The 23,313-nt window shown below is 33.4% G+C and overlaps 4 protein-coding genes and 1 pseudogene across 4 annotated transcripts in view; all 5 read right to left on the bottom strand.

Moving 5' to 3' along the window:
- Positions 1–6,624, bottom strand: part of LOC108693983 (zinc finger protein 304-like) — an 8,742-nt gene extending 2,118 nt beyond the window's left edge. The window contains exons 1-4 of the mRNA XM_018203229.1: positions 6,240–6,624; positions 2,196–2,488; positions 1,832–1,862; positions 1,582–1,755 (exon numbers count right to left, since the gene is read on the bottom strand). Coding sequence (XP_018058718.1) covers positions 1,582–1,755; positions 1,832–1,862; positions 2,196–2,488; positions 6,240–6,624 — 883 coding nt within the window. The remainder of the gene's footprint in view (positions 1–1,581; positions 1,756–1,831; positions 1,863–2,195; positions 2,489–6,239) is intronic.
- Positions 6,625–8,915: 2,291 nt separating this feature from the next.
- LOC108693982 (longitudinals lacking protein, isoforms A/B/D/L-like) lies at positions 8,916–9,245 on the bottom strand. The gene has a single exon (XM_018203228.1). The coding sequence runs from the start codon at positions 9,243–9,245 to the stop codon at positions 8,916–8,918; it is 330 nt and encodes a 109-aa protein (XP_018058717.1).
- A 4,487-nt stretch (positions 9,246–13,732) lies between these two features.
- Positions 13,733–14,616, bottom strand: LOC108694017 (putative transcription factor Ovo-like 1). Its single transcript, XM_018203259.1, has 2 exons — positions 14,548–14,616; positions 13,733–14,084 (listed from the first exon to the last, which is right to left on the bottom strand). The coding sequence occupies exon 2, from the start codon at positions 14,074–14,076 to the stop codon at positions 13,738–13,740; it is 339 nt and encodes a 112-aa protein (XP_018058748.1). The 5' UTR covers positions 14,077–14,084; positions 14,548–14,616; the 3' UTR covers positions 13,733–13,737.
- Positions 14,617–18,457: 3,841 nt separating this feature from the next.
- Positions 18,458–20,479, bottom strand: LOC108694022 (annotated as a pseudogene).
- A 509-nt stretch (positions 20,480–20,988) lies between these two features.
- The window catches only part of LOC108693981 (zinc finger protein 780A-like), a 7,357-nt gene continuing 5,032 nt past the window's right edge, over positions 20,989–23,313 (bottom strand). The window contains exon 4 of the mRNA XM_018203227.1: positions 20,989–21,317. Within this exon, the coding sequence (XP_018058716.1) occupies positions 20,989–21,317 (329 nt within the window). The remainder of the gene's footprint in view (positions 21,318–23,313) is intronic.

Below are 23,313 nucleotides of genomic sequence, written 5' to 3'. Positions count from 1 at the left end.
TTAAAATTTTTATTTTTTATAATCTTTTATTTTTTATAATCTTCAATCTAATAACGTATTATCCTGAACAATTAATAAACAACAAAACACAAATATATACAAGGATGAAACAGTAGACAATATAAAAATAAAATTCTGTGATCAATTTTTATTAATGTTTTTCCATATACTTTTCCATATAATGTAATTTCACTTGATTTATTATGAACAACATAAAAATGGAAATCGTAAACAACATAAAAATGGAAAATGCAATTACAAAATTATACTGAGAATGTTTTATACACATTTTCAAAATGATAACAAAATTATGAAAAAATTAATCATAAATTATTCTAAATCATGTTTAAAAATAATACGACTTGATGACGGTTTACTATCTGGATCATAAGTTATTTTAATAAATATGTAATATTTTTTTAATCTGTGCTCTAAAATTATATGGAAATGCATTATAAAATAAATGATAAAAATCTCAATTTTTTAATATAAGTACATTAGTATTCAAGATTATTTACGTAGAGTTAAATTACGATGCATGACTAGTTGTCCAGTAAATAAATAAAATATTTATTTGTTCAATATCTTTGTAATTAATCAGTAAATCGCAATGAAACTTTGCATATAAATTATTTTAAATATTTAAAATACTTATTTTAAAAAATGTAAATTTTTAAAATTTTAATTGTTAACAATAAAAATAATAACAAATAAAATAAATAAACTACAAAAATATGATCTTATCCACACAACTGTCATTGTATATTTATTTGAATTAAATATACTATACTTCCGCGAATTTAATTTTCTTTGCAGAGACTATACATCTAATACATCCTATACTTTAAAGAAAAGTTTACAAGATTTATTTTATTTTCCAAAATTTCTTTATCAACTATATTATTTAATTTAAACTATTATTTAATATGATAAAAATAGAATATTAAATTAATGAAAAAATTATTTAGATTGTTGGATTACAATATTTTCTTTACATTATTGATAAAAAATAGAATTGATTGCGATCAAAAAAATAAAAAGTAATAATATGAAATGTTATTACACTGTATGTAGTGTTATGTCGATTCTTATTATTCATAAATCACAATATATCCCAATAAGTAAGAAACATTTTGCAATATAAGAACATTTCAGCAATATTGTAGCAATGTTATGTTGCTACAATGTTGCTAAAATATTCTTGCTTACTGGGATAAGAACTGCTATATGTTCATGCAATAAATAAATAATAATAATAATAATATAAATTTAATCCAATTCCACTGCTATAAAAGGTGAGAAAATATAATATTGTGTTAATTAAAAAAAAAAACTTTTAATACTTTCTTTTGTTGTGCTAATAAGATCAAAGAACTTTATGCCATTTAAACTGGATTGTTCCACCCTTCAATAAACTTCAGCTCTTATTCTCTTATGCTCTTACTCTTTTACTTTTTTGCTTATCTAATAGATCATCACATAATTTATCTGAAAATGGAACAACCGCCTCTTAGAAAATTACGATATTTTTTAAACATTAAGAATTCTTGAACTTCGTGTAAATCACTCGCGTTGGAATGCCCCGTTTGCTGTATCGATGTAGAACTGATTTGGATATGGAGTACATTTTCGCGGCCTTCCTCAAAGACATTCCATTGGCGACAGCGTTAACGGCTCTCCTCGCCTGTTCCAAATCGCGTATAAATATTCGTGATTTCGCCGCACTTTGTAAAGGAGTCTCGTAAATGAATGGTCCTGAAACAGGAAAGAGGCGCAAATAGAGTACACATATTCAGAAGAATTCTCAACACTTGGACGAAACAAATTCTACCACACTTGCTCTTTATTTCCTCTTTATATTCCTATCCGCAGAGAATTGAAGAAAATGATAAAATAGAATATTAAATAATCAAGACATTAAATAAAAGACAAAAATAAAATTTCATTCGAGGTAATTAAAAGGAAAGTATGGATATTCTGAAGAACTATGCTCTTGTTTTCAAGGATGTGATTTCAGGACACCGTTAAGAATACAAACGATAATTTGAACTAATTCCATGTAAGTAATAATCTCTCAGATCTGAGTGACATAAACAACTATTTTATTGAAGATCATCAAAGCGAAGATGCGTATTGTAAAACATAGTCAATCAATAATATAATCAATAATGTGATTTGTCATCTGTCTCTTATACTCTCGCATGAATCCTCTTCATGTGCGATTTCAGATTCCACTTGCGATTGCTCTTGTAACTGCAGTAGGGACAGCATTCCGCCTTCTCCTGGCCGCAAGAAGCTTTAATGTGCTCCACAAGATGATGTTTCCATCGATATGACTTCGCGCACTTGGAACACTTGAATCTACTAGTGACTTGCCTGAATCGCAAACGATCAACGTAAGTATGATCATCGCTGGATTGATGATCGATCGAGCTGGTCGTGTTCGTATCGAATGCTTGATAATCCTCGACCCAGACAACAAGCGGATCTGAAACACAAAAGCCAGCTTGTCATGTATGCGTTAACGCAACCAAATTGTTAAGAGCATCCACTTGTGCGTTCCCAGACGCGATCTGCTTTACTTAAAATATTTACATCTAAGCAGCATGCGATGAATTCAAAGACATTTTCATAACAAATTTTATACCTATAGATTTAAACTGGGTTGTTCCATCCTTCGATAAACTTCTGCTCTTATTCTCTTATGCTAAAAACTGAAATTACCGCGCCGTCTCTGTTTATTTTAATATCCATTATAACTCGAAACTGTTAAATTGCCCGCAAGTAATTAATAGAAATATCGTGACAATCTGCACATTTTTTTATTAATAGAAGACTAAAATGAGACTAAAATGAGATGGAAAATAAAATGAAAAATATTAGAGTTATAACAATTCAATAAAAAAAAAATTAAAGTTATAGATAAAGTAATAAATTTTTATTAATTTAATTTTTTACTTCATGATGATCTACATAATAATTAACAATAATTAAGAACGTTGAATAAAATAAAGTTCAGATTATGGTAAATTCATATGATAATGATTACAATCATAACCGAATTAATGAGGAAGTTAGAAAAAATAAAAAGATAATTGATAAAATATAAAAGAGATGTATCTATAGTTTACACCGAGCACTTGATACGCGTATTAAATATCATATCCGATAAATCACTTGATACGTTTGAACACTAGCGGATTATTTTGATCTAATACTTCTGAATCACGAGTATTAGACCAAGCTGATATGCATAAAAAGAATCTTAGCGTGCTGTAAACGCTTGTTTCGTTTTGAATCGTATATTAAAATTCGCCACTGCTTTTAAGTTCAGGTTAAAGTTAAAATTAAAGTTTTATATCTTGAAAAGCAGTGAAGACATGTCACTTAACTTGATCCGTTCTAAGACAGATCGATGTAAATAATGATGTATCAAATATTTAATCCACCAATTTGCGGACTCAAAACGTACTAACCGATTTAACGGTGTAAAAGAGATCCATATATACGCTCGTTCTAAAGAATATATATATGTGTATATATATATATATATATATATATATATATATATATATATATTCTTTAGAACGATATTATACATATATATAAAATGATAAAAGCTTAAAAAATTTTGGAAATAAAATTAATGCAATTTATATTTTGATTCTGATATTGAGACATTTTATGATTTTACATGAAAAATAATTTATAAAATATGTAAAATGAAAAGATGAAAGGATGCAGTTCGAAGAATCTTCTCGTGACTGCGAATATGTACACAGGTATTTATTTAGAAAGCAAACGAATGCGAAACATTGTTACACAAACACTTAATCGCTGCGTAGCGCAGCCGACACGACATGTGGCTTCACCGATCTATCGATCTACTGATCTATCGAATGGATAAAGTACATTGCGGTGCGTCTCGTAGATGATTTATATCATTATCATCTCTATAACATCATCTGTCGAATGTACGTTATCATTCACATACACAGTAAGAAACTTCGCCATAATAAATTTTTGTAATGAGTATTGATATAAATTCCATCACTAAGGTGATTAGGTGAATTCTGATTTTGTCAGCATGCATTTTTCGATATGCAATTACTGCAATTTTCTAAACTTATTCCTTGTAACCTTCTTCTATTTACGAGGCTTCCGTATAGGCTTCGTTATTAGCATTTAATCTGCTCAGACGTCTTCACGTCAAGATATTATTTCGTTCCTATGAAATGTCGAAGTTTACGTTTCGAATTTGGATAAATGACTAATGCGTTTAAGTGATTAATGGGACGATACAGCGTTTCGAGTATCTGATAATAATTCACCTACGATCTACATAATATCTTTCGTTCTCGTTTCATTTGCATGATGTAAAAACAGTTTATAAAACAGGATGATCATACGTTATAAAGCCCTAAAAAGAAAAATCAATGTTCATATTAATTGAAATCTGTATATATTATTGTAAAAGAGGCCGCGGATGCATGCTTATCCCTAATCACGGTTACATTGTCGTAAATGAAATTACTGATTGTTGGATACGTTTAATTGCCGGTACGTCGATAAATGTAAATAACTGTCGTCTAAAATCCGCTACGCCACATGGCTAAGTGTAGTTGGAGCTAGCGTAATTTACAGTCAAATTGCACTATACTCGAGCAGTCTCTATAATGCACGATAATCGACGGTACAAGAGCGTATTACTAATCGCGTTAAAAAATGACTCCATCGACATCTTCTTAAGTTTAAGTATCGCTTATCCTTAAACCTACAGATTTGACTTTTAAGATCATTACGTAGTCTTCGATGGTTGCCGTCCTCCGACATCTTCCGGCGGCTATACTTATAGTTACGTGACCATTAATGTCTCATTAGGTAGTAATCAGACTTTCCTGCCACTCTGCACACATACTCATACACACACACACGCGCGCGCGCGCGTATATACGCGTGATATTGAAGTTACGAATTGTGAATAATGATATTCGGATATTATTAATCGCACCAATAGTGAATAGAAAACATTTTTTTTCCACTAGAATTGTGTGTAGATAGAAAAGTCTTTGGTAAGAGAAAACATTTATGATGAAGATTCCTGTAAAAATAACGAAGATCTTTCGCTATGGTTGGAATCCCAAGTTGGAATATAATTAATATAAATAATTTTGAATAAACGAAATTTTTCGAAAGAATTAACAAACATTTCGATCACTCTTGATGCGAATATACTCGAACTCTTTTTCAATAAAAATCAGAAACGTATTTATAATAGTTTGTAGTTATAATTGCACATTTTACTTAATATTAAGCAAAGTACCTAAAAAGACGTACTATTCTGTCTTAAAACATATAAAAACAATATCCATATTATTCTGAGTTCTGAAATCTTACGGAAGAAACAGCCTTTAGACTAGATTTTGTTCACTTGTGATTATATCTACAAAGTCGCTTTTCTCACGTTGAACAATTTCTGCAAATGAAAGAAGCTAGCGCTTCCACGTATTAGGACCTAAAATAATCTGAAATAAAATAAAAACTTCGAGAGTTAAGTCAGCGAACATCGTAAACACAACTTATATAAGTTAAAACAATCGAATATCGCTCTCGCGGAGTCTCGAACGTCAATAATGACATCACACAGAGTCTATAGTACGACACTTATTGTTAGACCATATACAGATCATTGATATGACGTGTCATATTACAACTACATACGACGTCTTACGTTTTCGAGAGTCGACGTTTCGATAAACTTCAAAGCAATCGGACATAAACGTTGTGCATACTCGCTGCTTCTGTCATCATTCGAGCAAATATTTTAGTTCCTCGTCGGAAAGCAACGCACCAATTTTTGCTCGAATACGCGAGCTTCTTATCAGATAAGAACATAACATGGGAAGCTACGGGAGGACAGTTCTGCAGGGCGTATGATATTATCCGACTACCAGATTATTTGATTCAAGAAGACCGTAATGAGGCTCTTCTTCCTACGAAAGAACCATTGATGAGTTTCTCATTCGTTTTGATCGCGAGAAAAACCTCGAACGAATTCCTCGCGGAGACGTCGCGATTACGGAAGAATCGAAGACGTCAATCGGCGAGATACCGGGAATGTCGCCGTAGTGCGACGTCTACTTGATGTTGTGCACCGAGAGCAGGTGCTTGAGGAAGCTCGCTTCGATCCTCGATCTATAGGGGCAGTATTGGCAGGAAAAGTGCGTCTCGAAGGTGACCATGCCGCAGCCCATCTTGAGATGTTTCCGCAGGTTTGATGCCCACGAGTACATCTGGCCGCAGCGGGGACACACATGCAGCCGTGGCCTCACAATTGGAAAGAGGGGCGCATCTGAAAAGAGAAGCGTCTATTAGAGTGCGATCACGAAGACCGCGAGAGGATCGGGTCTCATCCCCGCTAACGGGATGGTGCGAACCCGTGAAATCCCATTTAGAGTCTAGAGTTGAACGGTCACGAGATAACAAGCGTTGAACGCAACCAAGATAGTCTCTATACATCGAAGCGCATGCCTTGAGCAAGTCGGGAATGGATTTTCCTCGAAGACGTCCTCGGGATGATCCATCTAGCGATACGGCGCTTTTCGAGTGTCGCGAGCATAACATCTCTTCGGATTCGTCGTCCGAAGTGCGAATGAAATTACGAGAGTGAGAAAATATCTGATTTCATGAAAATCCGTACATGATCGATCGTCTCGAAAAGCGCTTCTTCAATTTCAAGGAAGAAAACTAACACACGTGCGATTGCTTTTTTGTACATACATACTTACTTCGTCTTGTATCGACACTTTTCGATATCAGTGACCTGAAACAAAAGTAATCCGCGAGAAAACCAATTCGTTCAACTACAACTGCAGCTGGAAAAAAATTGAAGGATTAAAAGGAAGATTATCATAGGACATGTTACAATAGAGACATTTTATTACAGATATAATTTCCTTTTTCTTCTTTTAAAGAAGGATCGATCTCTCAAAAAAAAAAAAAAACGCAGTAGTCGTCTAATCGCGCGTGTGTCAATACAAATCTATATTGTGTTTGCAAAACAGGTGTCTCTTCAGGTTGCCTTTGAAGTTCGACTTGTAATCGCAAACGGTGCAGCAGAAATTCGGCGGTTTACCGCACGCTATTTTCTGATGTAGACGTAGACTCGATGGCCACAAAAAGTTTCGTCTGGCACATTGGCACGCGTACTTGATACCTGCAACAGAAATGTTAGTCAGTGAGGAAATCATTTTATAATTGCGCGGAATAACCAGAGAAATTCCATCATGATGCGAACAAGGATGCTTTCCAGCGAGTGTCTTTCTATCCGCTTTGAAGATGCAATTTCACAATTAGTAATAGCATATGACAAAACATATCTCTGAAGCACTTTCACAAGAAATATTATTATTATTATCATTATGAATTTATTTACATTTTACTTTTTTCTCTCAAAATTAGATTTTCTGCGAAATGTTAAGACCATGTATCGTATGTACATTATACCTTCTTAAATGCAAAAGAAAATATTTCAGCTGAAAATAATATACATACAAGATCTATGAATTAATCCATGAATGAATTCATTTTTACTTATTTTTCCAATATTTTTGCTTGTGGAAAATGTTAAAAAATATGTGCTTGAAGATATTTAGCAGATATGTCGCGATAAAATTGTGTACAAAGTATTTAATAACATGAGAAGACGAATATAATAAAATGAAAATTAAAATAAATATGTATTTAATATACTAAATTGATTACTTAATGTATTATCATAAAATTGTGCGAATCTTCGTAAGATATCAATTTCGTGAATTGATTCGGCTGGCAAACAGGAACTTTTCACATGAATTTGTAATAAATAAGTTAAACTTCTAAAGTTGCATTAATAATTTATTTTATCAAGACACGGCATTTTTTGGCAAAAAACTGAAATAAAATCATTTTAATCCTGATTGCATGGATCTATTAGAACTAGCGTTAATCATTAATCATATAATTATCAATTTATTGAGTAACAATTATAATTTATCAATTTATTGAGAAATTATAAACTAATTATAAGCATATATATTTACCCTCATTTTATACTTCAAAAAGAAATGTTAAACATAAAAATAAAATCTATTTAGCAAAATTTCTTTTAATAAAATATACGAATGTAGATCCATGTCATAAAACCGCAATAAAAATATCATGTATATAATGGTTAAAGAAAATCTCAGGTTCTAATTATGAAGAGCAAATGCTTTTTCTTGATGATATTATATTCTTCTTTTAGTTCGATTTATATCATATTTGTAAATATCATGTAACATTAATATTATTAATTCGATAATAAATCGTATTCGATACTCGTATATTTTCTCAGATTCTTCAACCAACTATAAAATAATTATACCTTATTACTGTATCATTAATAAATCGATCCTGAAAATATCGTCAAATATCGATTAACTACAAGATGATTCTGCAATAAATCATAATTTACAAAAATTTGCAGGGACATTAAATAAAATACAAAGAACTCGACAAACTCTATCGAACGATTTAATATTATTTTCATTTCGATTAATTAAATTTATAATAATTATAATTTATCATAAATAACATTCTAGTCTATGCTTGTTAAACAACTTCATGCATAACAGGTTTATTTAATAAATAATAATTTACAGAGATCTTATATAACAATAAACAATTTTCATTATTTCTGCCTCATCAAATATATCTGCAAAAATTGATTGTAACAACGATGAATAATAAAAAAAATAAATATTGAACATTCAGGATCATAACTTTGACAATATATATCAAGGTTGGAGTCATTGAAGATGATTCATCATAACTTGTTGTTTTCAATATTTACCAAAACAAAAAACAAAACATCAAGTTTGTAAAATTATACAAAATTATTCTCTAGATACAGTTTCTGGATGCATTCTCTGTATGTGTTTATGCAAACTGCTCTTGTATTTGGTGCGATGCGAACAATAAGGGCAACACTCCTTTGGATCCTTGCCACATTCGATCTTCAGATGACTTCTCATGTTTCTCAGCCAACGATAATACTTGCCACAGTTTGGACACTCGAATAAACCCGGTTTCTTGTCGAGATAACTGGGAAATTTTAACTCGGAAGTCTTCGGATCAAATTCCGCGCAATTAAAATTGTACGGAATTTTGCCATGACTAATCATCTGATCCTGGTGATGCTGAGGGATACCTTGCCATACTATCATCCCTGAAAGAAGATAAAATGCTGCGGTTAGTAAGTGATCACGGAAATTTCGAGGTGAATAAATTTTAATGGCAGGTTGAGTCCAACTCGACTTTCAAAAATTTGGTCATAAAGATGAGCACACAGGATACTGCAGCGTCTTTATCTATATTGAGTCTAGTATCTTATAATTAATTTTTTTATCAAATTTATGCATTTATATCTATAAGAAACAATCCTACAAATAATAATTGACACAAGAAGATAAATTTAATATGTAATATTTTTACATTAATCTTAATTAACACTAAAAGCACTTCCATCTTGTAAAAAACATTATTAATAAAAAGTTGGTAATAATTTTTAACAAACATTATAAAGTATGTTTTTATAAATAAACAAGTATTGCTTCATGTTACAATCAAAGATAAAAAAAAGATGGCTGGCCGCGTGCAAAAATTATTTCGTTGTTCGAAAAGTATACATATATTTGTATTTAGAAATCTTCAACTAAAAAAAAAAAAACAGAGACAAGAAATCATGCAAGATATGTTAATAGATATAAAGGAAAATAGTTTTAATGAAGATCCTGCCAACATCCAACAAGTTACAGTTTTATCGCATTTGTCCAAATATGATTCAATGAATCTTGTCTTCGATCGTCTCTGACTTTAGCTGCTTACATGCTACATACGTGTTGTATACTCATTAGGCACGTCTCTCTAATACGGTGATTGGAATCAGGCAGGATTATTCATATAAGTAAGTGAAAAAAAATGATCCAATTCATTTATTTTAAAAATTTGGCAAGTTTACAAATTCAGGAATAATAACATTAAGTATAATGTATAATAAAGAAAGGAAGACAAAAACGGGATAGATTTCATTGACATCAGGTCGCATTGCTTGCACTTTTTGCATTTAGCATCTTCATTTTCTCTCTCTTCAAAGCCCAAACATATATTTAGTTTATTTTAAGCAAAAATTTTTTGTAAAATTTTTGTAAATTGTAAGTAACGCAAACAAACCTATTGAAGTCTCAAATTCAGGATAAAATTTTGTTTCGAAATATGACTTTAATATAAAATCATTTTTTTTAGAGAGAGAAAGAGAGGAAGGGGAGGAAGGGAAAGAGATATCACACTATTAATGCATCCACTTGGATGCGTGATTTTATGCTTACGCATCCACTTGGATACGTGATTTTACGCTTATGATTATTAATATAAATATCAATAGATAATTTAAAAAACCAAAAAAATTTTCATCAACGCAAAAACAATTAGTATTTAGAAATGTTCCGATTCTCTTAAAAAAAAAAAAAAAAAAAAAAAAAGATGATTTTACAAGCGAAAAGGGCTATTTTCAAATCAATTCTTGACATGAATTCGATTTTTCTAAATAAAAGGGACTATTTTTAAATTTTTTTACAAAAATCTTTAAATTTTTTTGCAAAAATCAGTTTTTAACTAGTCGACCCAGAGATTCGAACATTCTTATTACTAATTAGCGGATACGTTAATTTAAAAAGCAGTTATGTAATCGCAATTGACAGAGGCATTACATATTACAAGTTAATTTACGCAATATCCGCAATATAATTAAATCTCAATGGTAACTGCAACTGCCTTCTCCAGTTACGTTAATTTGCGCGTATACAAGTGTTGTCAGGTAAAAAATAGAAATCAGTCAGGAAGACTGCAGAAGTGGTAACGTAAGCACGCAACATTTACGAGCACTAGATGCTGCTGGAGAAAACACTCTTCCCAGGATGATTGGTGCGGATATGCTGATACAGATTTCCGCGTTGTTTCGTCCTGTGGGGGCAATACGGACACTTGAATTGCGGTTCCTTGCCACATTCATGTCGCGTGTGTCTTAGTAAGGTGCCGCGATGCTGGTAACCTTTGCCACATCTCTCACAACGATAGGGGAATGTAATATCCCCTCTCTGCTTGCCCATCCAAAGTGTTAGATCCTTAATTGACATCATCGGCAAATAGATCCGTTGCTGCATGTTCCTGGGTAGAATCATGCGCGGTATTGATGGCTCTGCAAGTGAGAGGAAGAAGAAAACGGAGGACGTTAGTTATAGAAAAAGATGCAGTGGCTGCGTTTATGAAAATATTAAGTAATAATTAAAATAGAGAGAGAAAGAGAAAGAAAAATGTGTTTCTCATTTTATTTCTTGCGCTGTTATTTGAATCTACAAATAAACCATAAATGCGATTAAATCTGAGATAAATGATAGGCGAGGTAATTTTTGTAGGCAGAATATAATATTGTGCTACGGAATTTTCAATTGGCAAAATCATAAAAATGATTGATTTTGAATGATTAGATTTTGAACATTCACATTTGAACTCCAATTTGTGGAAAGTCCAGTCTTCAATTTTCAGGTGCCTGAAAAACCAGATTCTTAAATCATTAAAATATTCCATTTTGAATCAATTTTAGCAAAAATTTTGTTCATTCTGGAAACTGCACCAGAATTAAAATATTCAATCATTTCAAATATATTTTGGAGAAAATTTCAGAAAGAAAAATTTATAACATATAAATTTAATAATTAATTATTAATATAAATTTATTTATTTTCAATGAATTTAGGTTTATAAATTTTCAATAATAAAAGCAATTCGTTTTATAATTTTTAAGATATTTTTTGCTTGTTTCATTCTTACAGAATTTATTATTACAAATTTCATCGAATTTTTATTAAAGTTGATTAACAGAATACTTAATTAACCTCTCTCCGTAATTACTCATGAAAAAAACCATAAATCTAAATATTTGGAAAAGATGATAACATGATTGAATTATATATAAATATTTATTTAAATTAATCATTAATTCATAATTTTAGTAAATGCATTAAAATATATAATAATGAAAATACTAGATCATATGTCCTCTTTTATCCTCTATTAGACTTCTGTGTGTGTGTGTGTGTGTGTGTGTGTGTGTGTGTGTGTGTGTGTGTGTGTGTGTGTGTGTGTGTGTGTATAAATTGAAAATTTTCCGTAAATCTTATAAATCATATACATTAAACTCATCGCCATGATAATATGAGAACTTCTTTGGTGTACAATTCACAAATGCATATGAAAATGGAATCGCTCAAATTATCAAAATACTTTATGTATCATTAAATAGACGATGAAGTACCGTTGCAAAGACCAGGTTGCTAATTCTATCGACCCTCTCATCTCTATTCGAAATATAATTGTTCACATTGGAAAAATTTGAAGGACCTAAAGAATAGAATGCATATTAGTCATAATAACAATCCAAATAATGTTATTAAAAATATCGAGAAGAATCTAGATCGACAATAATCAACATTCTTAAGCAAATAACAATACGAACTTGCTTTATTCGATTGTTTATAATATGTATAGTTTATAATACGGACAATGATCAATAATCTACCAAGGAAATGACTTTATTTCGATTAAGTAAAAAAAAATATCGTAAATATTTTATTCGCTTTTTTTTAAGTTAGCAAGACAAGATACAAAAGATAATACAATTAAAATAAATTTTTTTCGTTTTTCTGTTGTTCTTTTCTCTATCATATCTAAATTCTAATCATCATGATGACTAGATACATCAGTATCCGTACTATAGTAATTGTATTGCGGCAAATACGAATTCTCCATTTCCCTATTTAAGACACATTCAATTGCACAATAATAATAATATAATTAAAAACAATCAATGATCGAGTAAGTAAAATGTTCGAAAATATAATGTATTTTTAGGTTTAATATCAATACATTTTGACTATCACAGAGTCTTCATCAGTTTAAATTAATATAATATGTATTCAACTAAAATTTTAAAATAACGTATCAGTATAATAAAATATAACGGTGATAAACTAAACACTGTAAACATGACAACGAGAGGCCAAATCAAAGCAGACTTCGACATCTCAAATTATTAAATAAATATTTCTTTTTCGACATGATAATTTTAGTCAATATGCTTCATTCACATCAACAAAATGATATGATGTAATCGTCAAATAATAAATTAAATAAATAACTAATTCGTCGTCTAATGGCGAATATTATATTAAGCCGAAATGAAATAATCCAGTCAAAAAATAAAAATCGAGTGAAAAATGTTCAGATAAAAACTGAATAAAAAAATTAAATATAAATGTCTAGTTTGAATTTAGTATTTCATATTATTGACGAGTCCCAAGGATAAGATTTCTTCATTATCTCATACGTATTTGAAAGCAACACAAACTATTCGAAATCACGCAACTTACGAAAAAGCTTTCGACAGATTCATTAAAAATAGATAAATAATACAAGTATTATACAATTTTTAACAAAAAGCATTTTAAAAAGTCATTATATAAAGCATGTTTTCGTAACGCGAATTGGCAAAATTATTTGCTCAGTAAATGTGAGGATTGACGAATTAACGCCAACATTGAAGATTCAAAATTCTGTTGCTAGATGGCCATACTGAAATTCATCATTCTCGCCTTTGAGTTCTCAGTTAAGATCGATCACGAAAACGTTTTCTCCTCGGTGACATTGGCGAATGTGCCTGTAAACGTGACCGCGTTGCTTCATCTTGGCGGAGCAGTAAGGGCACTGGACTCTCGGCTCCTGGCCGCATTCAAATTTCGTGTGCCTCTTCAGATGCCACGCATGTATATAGCTCTTCGAACATCGCGAACACGTATGCCTCTCGATGTCGCCCTGCATGTGTCCGCCGCGGCGCCTCCTCGTTGAATTGAGTGGCTTCTCTTCTTCGTAGTTAAAGTTTTGAGACTCCTCCATCACCACCTCGCACATACTCTGCAGACACATAGTCTCCAGCTTGATCATCTTCGCGTCTAAAAAAAAAATCGACAGGACGCGGAGTTAGCTAGATGATAAAGATACGCTGGTTCCGAGCGTGAAGGAGAAAGAGATAAAAAAATGAGAAGATCATGGAGACGCTTGCGAGTGTTAACGCGAATTATTCCCGTCACCTGACCCCGAGGAATTCAAGCTCGCGCAAAGATCTCCGTTTACCTGTTCGGCTTGTTCGTCAACAAACCACGAAATGCATCCAGATTGTTCCGAGGAGCTATCAATGCAAGCGTTTGATATAAAATAAATGGAAATGAAACGACTTTCTCGAAAACCAGTAGAATATCGTGGAAATGTATTTCAATGAATTTTATTCCATTAAGCACAGTTAACAAAACGACAATTACAATTACATGTAATATCGGTTCACCAAGAGTGTCGATAGATCAAATATGTCGAAAGAGATAAAACCAAGAATAATAAAACAAGATTGTCAGACTATACATCGACGTTGCTAACGTGTGTCGCCAAAGGAAGAGGAACGTTCCGTTAGAGAGTATACTGGGTGAAGCCTCATCAGGGCGAGTCGATGATATAGATGCGCTGACCGGAGTGCTTCCTGCGTATATGCTGGCTCACGTGGCCGCGTTGCTTGCTGCGAGTGCCGCAATAAGGGCACTTGAACCTCGGGGTCAGACCACATTCATAGCGCAAGTGTCGCCTGAGACTCTTGATCACGGTGTAACCATTACCGCACTTCGGACACACGTGATTACGGCGACCACTTCCTCGTCGTCGAATTGGCGGCATTCTGATGTTCTGACTTGGATCGGGCTTCGTTGAATCATATAGACCGATCCCGTAACTTCCGTACAGAAGAACTGAAAGCAAACGATGGGACGATTAGAAAGAAACCAATAATCGCAGATAATAATTGACGAACTATCGACAGTTCAAGGAAAGATCATTATATAGTTATTGAGCACATATGTCCGTTTTAATTAAAAAGCGAATGTCTGGTGCAATGTGTATTTATAATGCGTTTGAACCGATCGAATTGAGACTATACTGAAAGCTGATATGCAAAAAATGTTCTAAAATGGATACATACATATTTTAATGAAAATTTTTATCTTTTCTTAGAATCGTCAAGTAAACTATTTGTTTTCAATAATATTATTATCTACCCATCTTTTTATTGCTTTTTGATATAAAAGAAATATCGATACTTGCATTAAAATAAATTTTACGATTTCATCTCTCTCGCATTAATATAAATCTCATTAAAATATGTGTGTAATGTAATGATGGCTTGTACAAACAAAAGATAATATCGTGCGTGAATATAATACATAAATTATAAACGATATCACCCAGTTTTAATCTAGCATCATTAGTCGATATGTAAATCATCATGAACTTTTACGATGTCGTGTGACGCATTTGACATAAGTTATATATATGAAATATTATAAAAATAAACATCGAGTTTCTCAAAGAAACTCGAGTTGAGCGAATTTTTATTAGGAATTTCTATTACCTCGCACATTATATATTCGTACCTGACAACGTAGTTAATATAAGCAGACGTTCTCGTAACGTTGGCAATCTGTCTCTGAAAATGAAACTTTGAAAAGATGAGCACGCAATTAACGATGAGTAAAAGATAAGAGCATTATCAGAATTGTCAAGACGGGAAGTAATGTGTAGGTAACATTTATTATGTTTGAAATCATTATAATACACAACACTGCTCTCATGGTCAAGACGGAGAATCCACGCGATGTTCGCACGTTTCGTTAGGATTTAAGATCGACGACCCAGACTCTTTCGGAAGGATGCTTTTTTCTGATGTGACTATAGATCTGCGATGTCTGCTTGCTGCGCAACTCGCAGTAAGGACACTTGAACCTGGGCTCGTGACCGCATTCGTATCTGAAGTGACGATTGCGATTACTCTTCAGGGTGAAACCATGCAGGCACTTAGGACAATAGTAGAGAGTCTTCTGTGACTGAGAAGGCAAACGTTCCTCGGGACCTACGAAGTTCATGAAGCAGTCCATCATGAGAAGATCTGAAAGCAAAAACCGAATTGTGAGATTTGGCCCGGATTGCTATGTATGGTAACTTCTGACATCGGGCACATCGACAAGTTTTATCGTTTATTAAACAAACAACAATTTTTTCCTTTGAAAAACTGAAAGATAGATAAATAAGACTATCCGTGATTGATGAGAAAGTCAAGTTGGAAATACTTGTCATTGGCCCTCGTGAAGAATGACTCGTTAGATTATTAAAGTGCAAGGATCATTGATGCAAAGCACATAAATGCAGATAAAAAGTAAATTACTGCCCAATGATATTAGTCTCGTGGCACGTAGGTGGAATAATCGAATACAGAAAACTTGATGTCAAGTATGTCCCTCGCAGTCACGAAAGGTAGGGATAGGCATCGTTAGTTTCGGCCGCAAACAAACACCACACGCGTGTAGATCGTCTACCGTGCAGCTATAACAGGTTTGTCGGATGAGATCCTATGTCCCGGAACATTTGAACTGAACATGCCCGATTCGTAAAGGAGAATCTGAAGGGACATCAGGGGGGAAAATACTGAAGCACATTTGGCAAGTAGGGTGTCCGAACATCAATTTATTTTTATATTACATTTCCACAGTGACGATATACGATCATAAAACGTACTGCGGGAAAATCGCTATTGATATACCGACGGTAAAAACATGTTGCGTTTCTAATCGGCCAGGAATCCTAGGGTATCTTGACGTACGTCATACAAAGCTCGAATACGGGACTTACAACCCGAGGATTGTTTTGCGTCCATCAAAATACCCCATGCGGACGAGATCCCTTGTTCGCGAAAACTTGCTCGACATCCTAAAATACTTAATCCGAAGACGGAATATATGAAGATAAAAATGAAAATGAAATATATAAACATTAACAAGTTAAACTAGTCTGTTAAGTGAATAACATAAGTAAACAGAAAAATGTCAAATACGAAGCTGAATCTTGATGTCTAAGTATTTCTACGTAAATTTTTAATACATTTTCCAGTTCTATAAAAATTATACACCAATTACTGTTGGACTTGAAAACGCAATCATAAACCGAAGCTGGAATAGTTATTATCACAAATCAAATGAAAAAATAGGATAAAATGGTCAATTTCGAACATCGTATAATTTTAAACAAAATAAAATAATCCGCAACAATTAAGAAACAAAAGTTAAACGGTCGAGCTTGGATCTTTAATGCTGAAATAACTCTGTGTGAATTTATATACCACAAATTTAATTCTTCAAACTGCATGTCGAATTTATTTTCAGACTCGAAACGCAATCCTAACAGAAGTAGAATAGTAGAATCACAAATTAAATTGACAAGCAATTTAATAATATTAATGCCCACAGGCATCTTTATAATAATATTTATTATTAAACAACTTAAAATCTGTAATTAATTTAGAAAGCCAAGCTTGTCCGCTTAGCCTTCTTAATCATGTATTCACATTGCGGTCTAATATGATATTTTAATATTGTAAAATAATCCAATTTTCGAGGTCCCAGTTTAATAACTCTGATCTTATTGAAGAATACCAAATAGGAAACAAAATCAAACTTTCAAGAGTTTCAAAAATTAGATTAAAATTTTATTTCATTCAAAATTGTACCATGTCCGAAATTGTACCACCTTATCTTACGTATGATAACGGAACGAACACTCGTTTCTACGCGCGATAGCGGATAACGTGATTAACGTAGCGTCGTCGCGTAGTTAGTCAAATACACTTATATCACTACACGAATAATTATATCACAGCAACAAAAACAGTCGGTCACTAACGTGTTTCATGTTTTTAAGAGACCCTTCCATCCGCGCGGATGCGATACGATTGCAAAAAACGAAAGCAGGCACATGCCGCGATAATCAAATCGCGAAAGAACCAAATGTGTGACAAACTGGTGTTTCCGCGATACATGAAGAGCAATACTTCCATCTACTTTCGCGATGTTGATAGGATAGTGAAATATATTCTATATTATCAATTGCTATTAGTGTTCCTTGTGTACGATGCGTCTTCATGCATAAGAACAAAGTCACGGCAGCGCGTGATTCTATATCGTGATCAAACAGAAAATAACTACGTTTGTTCCGACCGCTTAAAACCCTGTTCTCTCAGACTTTCTGCTCCCGTTAGTAACAATTCAGTCTTCATGACGAGCACCCGTGACCGTTTGACACGTCGCTCGTCGTCTATAACAATTCCGATTTGTCAATTGTAAAATCGAACAAATTCTTCGCTAATAATACGAAACAGTCGCGACTCGGCGCTCATACGCCTAATCTGATCATACCTAGTATACATTTAGACGCATGCTACAAATGTTTTCTCGTGTCCCATCATTAACCTCACAACCTGAATCTTTATAGGTATACATCTACATTTTAAAAAACATACGACTCTTTTAAAGCCCCTAATAATCGAAAGATTGCTTATTGGATAGCGCGCGAATGCCGAAACTCGGAATGTGCTTGCGCTGAAGACCTTTTTCTCGCGTACTTTGAAAGCCTCACATGTCTCACATCGCCGAGGCTGAACCGATAGTTCAGAAATGTCATAATTTCACGTAGCACATCGAGAAGATCCGCGCGCCGGTTCATTAACTGCTAAGCATGGAGATATTTCGTAATGTGTAAAGACGGAGAGAATATCTGACGATAATACTGAGTCCCACTATTTCAGCCGCTACAAATTTTACACGATTCGCTGTCATTTCGCGCTTCATCAACAGTAGACCCCCACGACGAAGTCGTATCTCATCACGGCTAAACAATTGTTAATCAACATCCGCGCTCTTGCCCTCGATTATTGCGTCAGGTATTGTAATTGGTATTTACGTGATATCCAGATTAAATATCATCCGATCAATGACGTAGGAACCGCACCGCGCTCGTGAAACTCTTAATAGCTAAGGACGTTTATGAGACATCGCGTAGAATCTGAGCAACAAATAATTCACATGTCCGGTCTATTTCAACGAATGTTGATACATCGGATTCGACACACGATTGTACTAGACGCTTGAATGATATTGCGCGAGAAATGTAATGAAATGATCATATAAGACCTGTCCGGTAAAAATTTTTCAAATTTCTCAAACGATTCGTTCTCTTCACAGTGCGGTTCCCTGCTCGTTTCAAATCGAGAAAATCACTGTCGTCACGCGAGATTGTAATATCTACGGTCGTCCTTTTCCTTTATTTGTCCTCATATTTGAGGTGCACTACGTAGACCTTCTGACCGGGATGCCTGGTCCTAATGTGAGACATCACGTTGGACGTCTGCTTGCTGCGGAACTCGCAATAGGGACACTGGAAGCGCGGCGCCTGACCGCACTCGTACTTGTAATGCCTGGTCATATTGCCCTTGACAGTGAAGCAGCGGCCGCACTTGGGACAACCGAAAGGTTTGTTGTCGCTGAATGTGACCTTCGAATGATAGGTATTTCTCACGCGACCATGAGAGAAGTAATTCGTCGACCTCGACATGGACGAGCAGTCCTGGCCAAAATCTCTATTGCTGCTATCGGTCTCGAAGCCCTTGCAGGATTGCAATACGAAGTTCAGATCCAGCTGCGGAGTCGTCGCGTAAAAACCTGAAACTTCAAAGTCGATCAATTAATAAGATGTAACAGCTCACCGCGTTTGAGAGACGAATGGCGGAAAGATTCGAGGGAAAGTCGGAGTCTTCAATATAGGAACATTGGAAAGTTTCCCGGGATAATATTCATGCTTTGTTATTAATGGGAAGAATAATTAATAGAAGAAATAATTGCAAAAGAAATAATAAAGAAAGAAAGAAATAATAAAGAAAATACCTTTGAAAATTGCGGGGCATCTTCGTGATGAACCTATATTCAGCAACGCTTCCGTCGCGCGGGTTACGGTGACGCAGAAGCACGTGTGTTATTTTATGAAAATGCTGTCTAAAATTGGAATATAAAATCGCTACATGTGATTCTTATTGTTTACGAGAATCTACGTAACTAGAAATCTATTAGAAAAATCGAAACGTCGGATTGTGCAGTCTTCGGGTGATGAGAGATCCGTGCTGCTAATAGCAGGTCGTATACTTGAAAAAGGTACGTGAACAAGAATGGCATTAATGTCTAGCCGCTTTATTAAAATCTATGCATTTCAGCGATAGACATAAATCTGTGATAAAATTTTATTTTACAAAACAACATACAAGCGAATTATTATCCTCTTATAAAGTAGAAGCAACAATTTTTTCGGATCATAAAGTACGGCGTCATACTATCCCAAGGTTAGAATCTTCTTCAATGATTGACTTTGATCGTCGCTTGGCAAAGTCTGTGATGTAGAACAATTTCTCAATACGCATGATACCAGCCATTTGCGAGCATCTTTTTTAATTTAAAATTAAAATTTTTCATGATTAAGAAAAATTCAAGCCCTAATTGATTAAATAAGAAAAATTTACGTTAATAATATTTAACAAATATCTAACGACTTTAACAATGTTCTCATATAGAAAATAGAATAGAAAATAGAATTCTCAGATTACTTTTCTCATTAAATCATAACTTTTTTATTAATATTTCTTTCATAACATAAATTTTGTTACTGAATTAAATAATATATGATAATATATAATAATTAAATAATATATGATCTGATTAATTAAATTAAATAGATAGTTCCAAAATGAAATATCTATATATAAAATTAACGATCAATTTCTTTTACGGAAAAGATAAATATGGCAGTAACAAGCGAGATTGAGAAACATTTGTCTTCAATGATGTGTGAAGATCGCGATAGATAACGAGTCCAATGGAAAGACGAAATTCATTCCAGTAGCTCAGTATGGAATTAGTGACACTCGCGATCTTCTTGTCGTGCTCAGAGCTTCATATCGAAGATAAAGACTTCCTCTTCCGGGTGTTTCTTTCTGATGTGGGCATAAACTGGTGACGTTTGCTTGCTGCGGAGTCCGCAATAGGGGCACTGAAACCTCGGCTCGTGTCCGCACTCGTAATTTACGTGGCGGTCCTTGTTTCTCTTCAAGGTGAAACCACGACCGCATTTTTGGCACTGGAACGGCTTCATGTTGTCGGTGCTGACCTTGCGCGAACGTATCCTTTTCTTATTCTCAGAATTGAGCTTGCTGTCCGTTCCCGGTTGATACTTGCAGATCATGTTCGGTCCGAACGGCGACACCACGTGGAACCCTGAAACACGGAGACGAAGATGCTGAAGGACATGCTCGAGTACGTGCGAGAAAGAAAAGCTTTTACGATGATCACCGGCCGTTCGGCTTAGGCTCCATCATCGAATTCCCCAGCAAGCAACGCATAATGAAAATAATTAAATCTGAAAGACACTCCTCGCAACGTGACTTTACACGTACTCAGCATTTCCGTCTTCGTCTATACGCGTCGTAAATAAATCGTGTATGCAAACTACGTGCCTAACACAATATTAATATTACGAAAAGGCCAACGTGACAACTGTCAACATATCCTAGTCTTGGAAAAAATATTAAGATATATCATTAGTGTCATTTTATTTGTCAATGTAAGCGCAACCATACCTGCGGGGAACGACGAATTGATTAAATCCGTAATAAAGATTAATAATAAAATTAATTGAATTTAATAAACATACATTCACGATAACACGAAAACAAAATGATCAGACGTCGACAATCATAGGATGCAATAGGATTCTTTACAAATTAGCCACTCAATTCAAGATCCAGCTGTTTAATTTATTGAACATAACAAACGTGATATACGAAGACAAACGCATACTTAATCAAAGTCGATATATGGTGTTGAATTTCCGATCGAAATACAGTGGCGATAGATGTGGGTGATGTACGCGCAGATGACGTAGAATATGTCCTTTCTGGTAATTTTTTATTGGACAATATGTGCACTCAAATCTCGGCGGTTGTTTGCACTGATAACGTAGATGCGAAAGCATCGATTTCTTCCACTTGTACAGATTGCCGCAACTGGGACACTCGTATAGACCGTTTCGCATATTGATATCATCTGGATCCAAATAAACTTCTTCGTGGTTTCTCCTCCGGTTGGAGGAATTATCTGAAACCCATGAAAAAGCGGGAGCGTTTTAGTAATGAGTCGATTCTCGATTTTCCTCGTAATGGATGTATCCTGCAAAATGATGTTAGCGCACTCTTCCACCTTTCTTTTTTTATAAATTATAAAAACCACATCGTTCTTTAAATATTGTAGTTACAAAAATCAGAAACGTCGACTTTATTGTTCATAGAAATAAACGAAGAAAGAAAGTGCAAGAAAAGAAAAAGATGTCATTCAAATAATAATTGTCTTTATTAGCAAATGCAAGATCGTAAGAATGAATGTTTCGTTACATTCTCTAAAAAAAAGAACTGTCATAAAATGTTCAGTGCAATCACACTAATATCACAAATTTTTAATTTAAAGATATTCAAATTTATTATTTCAAGTCAAAATTTGGAGATAGGAAGTAGTAACTATATTCATGTATGACTGTAAGTTTTCTTACACATTTACTATTGTAATAACACGTAGATTAGTTTCATCGAGAAACGAAAAATGATTTATGAAAATAAGTCTACCACGATTATTTGCGAAGAACTTTTGTGATAGAAGATAATATTTATTATAGTTGATGTAAAAATTGAAATGATTTTTTTAAATATAACTTTTTAGTAATTCTCGAAACGTATCTGACATATAACAAGAAAATTGGTTTTTCTAAAAAAATTAGAAAATAAACTTTCTTATGATATTGAATGCGTTTTAAGAATTACTGGAAAAATATACTAAACATTTTGACACCGACTATTCGATTATTCCTCTAAAGTAACGTTTGAGCTTAGGAATATATATTAATATAGATATTGAAAACTGTGTTTTAATTTAAATATAAATATATATATATATATAAGACATACACGTTGTACATTTATAATACAAATACTTTAAGAAGTTATTTTTTTTAAACTTGCATTTCTTTATTCTTGAAAAAGTTTCTTGAAAAGGATCTTGAAACAACTATCTTATAAAGTATTCTAAGTAATCAAGCATAATTAAGCAATACATCTGAGCTCTTGAGACAGTCATGATTTTCGTATCACATTATATTCTATAACGTAATTTCCGTATTACTGTACACATTATTTAAAATTTTTTAAGTATACATATTTTTCAT

The sequence above is a fragment of the Atta colombica genome, unplaced genomic scaffold (assembly GCF_001594045.1).
Source record: "Atta colombica isolate Treedump-2 unplaced genomic scaffold, Acol1.0 scaffold112, whole genome shotgun sequence".
Lineage (NCBI taxonomy): Eukaryota > Metazoa > Arthropoda > Insecta > Hymenoptera > Formicidae > Atta > Atta colombica.
The sequence above is the reverse complement of the archived record's forward strand: the minus strand, read 5'-3'. Positions and strand labels throughout refer to the sequence as shown.

Coding starts and splice junctions, on each gene's coding strand:
- LOC108693982 (XM_018203228.1), bottom strand. CDS start 9,245: ATGATAGTATGGCAAGGTATCCCTCAGCATCACCAGGATCAGATGATT.
- LOC108694017 (XM_018203259.1), bottom strand. CDS start 14,076: ATGATCAAGCTGGAGACTATGTGTCTGCAGAGTATGTGCGAGGTGGTG.